Source organism: Cynocephalus volans, chromosome 9 (assembly GCF_027409185.1).
Source record: "Cynocephalus volans isolate mCynVol1 chromosome 9, mCynVol1.pri, whole genome shotgun sequence".
Lineage (NCBI taxonomy): Eukaryota > Metazoa > Chordata > Mammalia > Dermoptera > Cynocephalidae > Cynocephalus > Cynocephalus volans.
In genome coordinates, this window is record NC_084468.1 from 150293340 (window position 1) to 150299339 (window position 6000).

A 6000-nucleotide genomic window follows, 5' to 3' on the forward strand; every position below is an offset into this window, starting at 1 on the left:
TATATGGGTAAGAACAGCCGCCCTGGACCTTTTCCAAACCCCTCTGAGAAGCAGGCGAGCCCGTGCTTGCCCTGCAAATGGATGTGGCTCTGAGAACCCCCGTCAGGGCTCCAGGAGGCCTTGGCCAGAGTGCGCTGGAAACCACGGCTCCCTCCCGCAGGGCCTCCGCACAAGGCTCCCTTGTCTGTCGCCAAACAATTCCTTCCAAAGGGCTGAATTTCCCCACAAGCCTGCCATGGGGAAGGACCTGAATACCTTGGGGCTGTGAGGCAAATGGCCATGTCTGGGCTGTTGCCCTAGTGCTATGCTGAGCCGGTCTTGTGACTAGAGGGAGAAATCGAGGCTTCTCCTTTGGCAGAGTCTGCTTCACACCTGCTCTGCTTGGGGCATGCAGCCCAGTGTAGTGGGCCTCACCAGACGCCGCCTGTTCACGCTGGGTGGTCTGTGTTGCTCTGTGCCCTAGTAGTTTCTCCTGAGAGAAGCATCGAAATACTGTTCCAGCCAAGGCACACAGGCGTGAGGTGTGTCCGCCTCTGGTGATACACAGGTCCCTCTGACTCTGTCATCCACTCGTGCACTTGCCGCCGGCCAGGCACCCCTGCAGGCCCAGGTGCACCGGGACAGCACAGCTGGCGATCCTGGAAGAGTTAGGCAGGGCAACAGGTGAGAGAGTGCTCTGCTCTGAAGGAAAATAAATGGGGGTTGCCAAGAGGGAGACTGCAGTTTTAACTAGGACAGCCAAGGAAGGCCTCATGAGGTGACATTTTAGGCAAGACATGAAGAGGTGGACGCTGAGATGTGCAGATCTAAGGTAGCGACTCTCCTGGCCGGGGGAGCAGTGTGTGCAAGGGCCCTGAGGCAACCGCTGTGTTTCATGAACAAGGGAGGGAAGGAAGTGTGGCTGGTCCGAGGAGGGCCAGTGGGAGGAAGTGAGGTCCTAAGGGCCAGGACCTGGCCCTGTAGACCACAGAAACACTGGGAAGCACTCAGAAGGATGGGATACGGGTGGGGAAGGACTTGGGGAAGATGGGAAGCCGGATTGATGTGTGGGGCGTTGAAGTGCCCATTGCACATCCATACCAGCCCATTAACCTTTGTAGTTAATTAACCTCTAGACCCCTGTGTTTCTGTCTTCCTCTGCCCAGCATGTGAGCTTGCTTGCAAGTGGCCCACTGGGCCTCAGTTTCCTCCTCTGGATAGGTTGGGTACAGGTCCTCTCTGAGGCGGCTGAGGAGGTGAGGATGCTCTGTACAAGGCTGGCAGGGGTGAGTGTGGGGTGGACGGAGCCCACAGGCTAGGCCAGGACAGCTGGGCAGGCCCCAGCTGGATGCCAGCTGGTATCAGGGTTCAGAGACCTCCCTGTTCAGAGTTGGGGCCACATTCTCTCCAGCCACCTTCACACTCAGGGCCTGGACCTGTGGGGCCACCCAACTTGGGTGGGGGCTTCTGGTCCCAACTCACACTGCCAGTTCAGGTCAGGGTCTCAAGTCACTGGCGAAGGGCCCCCAAGGGCCTACATGGCCTGGCTGCTCAGAGTGCGCTGACCACTGGCTTTGTGCCTTTCCCCAGCAGCGGGCCTCCACGAGCTGTGTGCTGGCAGAGTGACCGAGGTCCTTCAGCATAAAGTGCACAGGACGGAAGAAGTGAAGCACGGGGACTTTTATGCTTTTTCCTACTATTATGACCTTGCAGCCAGTGTCGGCCTCATAGGTAAGAGTGGGCCTGGTGTGGGTCCCCCGGGCGAGGCCTGTGGTGGGCAAGTGACTGTGTGGTCATGCCACCAGGACAGAAGCGGACTCAGGAGGGCAGCATCATGGGGAGGAGTCTTGTCATCAGAACAGGAAGTAGTAAGCCCTCTCTTCGTAGATAAACTAGTTCTTTGAGTCATTTAGTAAAATTACATCTTCGATGCGTGGACAGTTACTTGCTGTTAATTTAGGCTCTTGCTCGAAGGCCACTGTCATATGGTTTGTTCCTGCGCAGCATGCGGCTCTAACTCAGGGCCTTTCTGTGACACGTGGCAGCTGCTCTCTCCTCTAGGAGGGGTAAGCCCATTTCACGTGGAGTCTCCCTCCGACTCATCCTCCACAGCCCAAGGAGCCAAATCAGGGTCAGAAAAAGGTATTGGGGGTTTGCCAAAGCCGGTGGTGGTCAGACAGTGCAGAGACTCTTGAGAGGCTTGCAAAGTTTTAGTGGATTGTGACCAGAGGTTTTTATTGAAATAAACTGAGAATATCAGAATGCATTGCCCATGGTGAGGGTAAGAACACTTAATGTTTAAAACAAAAAGCCACCCAGAAGGAATTGATGATGCCGTGGCTCCGGCACCTTGGGTCCCACAGCCTCCTACAGCACCTCTGCCTGACTGTGCTGCTGCCTATGGGGCTGTGTGTGCAAGGTGGGGTGGTTGGCGGATGGGGACGGGGGGGGGGGGCAACTCAGCAAGCCACTCCCACTTTTTTTACAGAACTTTTTTTTTCCCACATTTTCGTAATTGATACTAATTCGAATTCTGTGTCAGAGCTCAGTGCCATGGCTTCAGGAAATGTTTCCACTTGTGTACTTTTGTTTTGCTTAATATTAAGAATTTGCTCAATCTGTGGGTTCCAGGGATCCTTGTGAGCTTTCTCTGGGAAACCCTCTGAGGCACCCTTTGCTGTGTGTGGTACTGTATGGAACACCTGCGTGCCCCAGGCCATGCCTCAGAAACCATGATAATCAGCCTGCCACCTCTCAGTGCCAGGATTTCCTGGTCAGGATCCCCAGGCGCTGGCCTCAGGCCTCGCTGGCATCACATGCTCCTGCAGACTGGGCCTCTCGTCTTGTCCCACAGATGCAGAGAAGGGAGGCAGCCTTGTGGTCGAAGACTTTGAGATTGCAGCCAAGTACGGTGAGTAACGCTATTTCCATAGATGAGAAGGGCTGAGGGGGTAGAGAGGTAGAAATCTCTCATCTGGGGACCAGGCACTGGCCCCAGAATTCCTGGGTTTGGTTCCTGATTCTGTCAACCAGACAGCACTGGGTGGTGGGTGAATGCAGAGTTCAACGTGCACTCAGGATCATTGTAGGCCACACCCCAGGTCCACCCCTCTTAACACGGCTACAGGCAGGGGCCTCGTTGTCCCCAGGTGTGAAAGGGCCTTGGTCCCAGTCCCTCCAGGAAGGACTATAAGGAATGGGCTCCCTCAATTTCGTTTCTTCTGACTCTTTTCACTGCTACCCGGGTAACCCCAAGTGTTAGTTTCTTTGGGATGTCCCAGTAAGTTCACTACTGCCACGTGACCCTGAAGAAGTCAGGACCCTGCACAGCGGAGCCCAGGATGTGGGGGTGAAGGGCTGCCCCCCAGTGTCACAGGTGGTTCACCCGGCGACCCACAGGCACCCTCCTCGTCCCACCACCTTCACATCCACCCCAGCAGCTGGGGGACGAGCGCGTGTGAAGTCTTGGTGTAAATATTCTGCTCTTTGCTGCTGGTTCCCAATTTGTAAGTTAAAAGTGTTAAAGCTTTTTGTATATCTCCATAAGAAGTCTTGCCTTCACCCTAAAAAAGTAGCTTTTTTTTTTTTTTTTTTTTTTTAGCTTTCATGTTACTTCTGGGTTTGTCTCCGTGGACACTGGGTATCTGTGACTGTTGAGTGGAAAAGGTTCAAAGCGGAATCAATCCCAGGAAGGCTCTTTGTGGCTTCATCCATCTTCCCCAAGAGCAGGAGTGGGTTGTTCTGAGCCGGCTTTGGTGTCATTTTCATTCCCCAGAAAGCACAGGGAGAGGTGTCCAGGGCCAGAGGTGCAGAGGTGTAGCTTGGGAGATAGTGGCCTTCTGCCCATGACCCCCCAATGAGATGTGCAGGTCCCTTCCTGGTGCTGGAACCCAGGCCTGGTGGAGACTGGGGCCAGCCTTGCAACCCACATTTGGGTGCCTTGGGCACAGTACCTCCCTGTGCTGCACTGCAGCCTTGTCGATGATCAGGCATGAGGAGCTGAGGGGACGCCTGGAGTGGGTCGAGTCGGGGTCTTCCCCCTCCCCTACCCTAGGGAGTGAATCTTCTGGGACCTTATTGGGAACTGGCACCCCCCTCTCCCCCCAGTGTGTCGCACCCTGGAGACCCAGCCGCAGAGCAGCCCCTTTGCATGCATGGACCTCACCTATGTCAGCTTGCTGCTTCAAGAGCTTGGCTTTCCCAGGAACAAAGTGCTGAAGGTAAGGACTCATCCCTGGGGCACCCCTGTCCCCCAGCCCGTCCCTGGCTTCCAAAGAGCCATGCCTGCCTTCAGACACCCACCCGGCATGTCCTGTCTCAGGTGTGTGATGGTCCCCTCTGCCCTCCCTTTGTCTTTTCAAGCTGACTCAGAAAATTGACAATGTTGAGACCAGCTGGGCCCTGGGGGCCATCTTCCATTACATCGACTCCCTGAGCAGGTGGAAGAATACAGCCGCATAGCAGCCAGGCTGCCCGTCCCTGCCCCTGGTGGACCCCTTCCATCCTGGATGTGATTTCAACCCTGAGGAGCCACAGCAAGAGCCGTGACCCTTCCCTGCAGCCTGAAGCCTGCAGCAGCACCTCCTGCCATCAGTCTTGCCCTGGGACTTGCAGAGGACCTGGTGTTGCCCTGGCTGCGCTGCAGCCTCTCCTGGACAAGGGCTGCAGTGGGGGCCCTGTCCGATGCCTCCCACCTGCCATGGCTCCAGGCAGGTGGGGAACTAGACAGGGCCATGGGCACATGCTGAGGTGGGAGCTCTGTAGCTGCCAGCCCCTCCCCTTCCCTTCTGTCCACGGGGCTGTGGCTGCTGTTCTGCGAGTCCCTGTGATGGGTCTTATTTTGTCTCTTCGCCCCTGTTGGTTTCCTCCCTGAAGACAGACCTCCACCTTCCCTGGGAGTTTAGGGAGGTTGTACTGGCTGCTTTTAGGGGAGCCCAGCGGGAGCCATCATGCCCTCTAGGACAGCAGGTCCAGGTGGGTCTTTGGGAACTCAGGACTTGAGCGTGCTTATCTCCTCCCCAGGTGTGGACATGTGAACTCCACATGGAGAGGTCTACTCGCCTCAACCCTTGTGTGGGTTGGGGTTCACTGATGGATGGAGAGGATGCTATGAGTAGGTGGAGGGGCCGGGGGACACACCTCTCCACGGACCTCGTGTGCCCAAGTGTAAGCGGATGCTGGGCGTGAGCTGCTGTAAAAACGTCTGTGGCTGTCTCTGTCGTGTGGGTGCCAAGTGCTTGTGTAGAAACTGTTCTGCCCCCTTTTCTGGACATGACTCCATGTCCCAGTGAATGTATCACTGCCGTGAGCCATTTGCAGTGGGCAGTGTCAGTGTCAGAAGACACAGCCCAGCCACAGGTCAGCTGAGCCACAGACCCCAGAGCCACGCTCCTGTGGCATCTCGGGCCACCATACACCCACTGTGGACCAACCCTGCCCTCCTCCGTGGGCCGTGAGAGCCCTGGGCTGAGTGCGTTCTGCTTGGCATGGTTTGAGGCCCGATGCCTGAGCCCGCCGTCGTTCCTCCAGTGAATGTATAGTACACACAGTAAGCTGAACCTCGTGTGTTCCACTCAGAATAAAAGGTTTACAAGAGTTGCTTCTCCTCTGTGATTCTTCTCGTTGAACAACAGAAACATTCATCCACTTGGCACCTGAGATCCCTCTTTACTAACTGTAAGTCCTGCTAGTTTCATGAGGAGACAGCAGCAGCGGAAGGCCGCACGCAGGCCCAGGCTATTGAGGGAGTCTGGCCAGGGGAACCCCCAGCAGTCTGCGAGGGCAGAGCTCCTCCTCCCCTCCTGGGACAGTGGCTGCAGCATGGCCAGGTGAGGCTCTGGGCACATCAGCTCCTTGGGCAACTCACAAGTCCCCATGCCACAGTGTGTTCAGCAAGGGTCTGGCTTTAGTCTGGGACCGCCCCAAAGGGATTGCATGCCGGGGAAGGAACGGCAGGCTGACCCCTGCCCGGAGCCTGTCTCAGGACCGACTGTAACAGGAGGACAGCCCTCAGACCTGCCA

The 6000-nt window shown here is 56.4% G+C and overlaps 1 protein-coding gene across 5 annotated transcripts in view; it reads left to right on the forward strand.

Annotated features, from left to right (window-relative positions):
- Positions 1 to 5537, forward strand: part of ENTPD6 (ectonucleoside triphosphate diphosphohydrolase 6) — a 29966-nt gene extending 24429 nt beyond the window's left edge. For 4 of the 5 annotated variants that reach the window (XM_063107634.1, XM_063107632.1, XM_063107633.1 and 1 more), the window contains exons 11-14: positions 1570 to 1710; positions 2834 to 2890; positions 4087 to 4199; positions 4342 to 5537. In XM_063107634.1, the coding sequence (XP_062963704.1) occupies positions 1570 to 1710; positions 2834 to 2890; positions 4087 to 4199; positions 4342 to 4440 (410 nt within the window). In that variant the 3' untranslated portion in view covers positions 4441 to 5537. The remainder of the gene's footprint in view (positions 1 to 1569; positions 1711 to 2833; positions 2891 to 4086; positions 4200 to 4341) is intronic. The other variant, XM_063107635.1, reaches the window with a different exon arrangement.
- Positions 5538 to 6000: the final 463 nt, after the last annotated feature.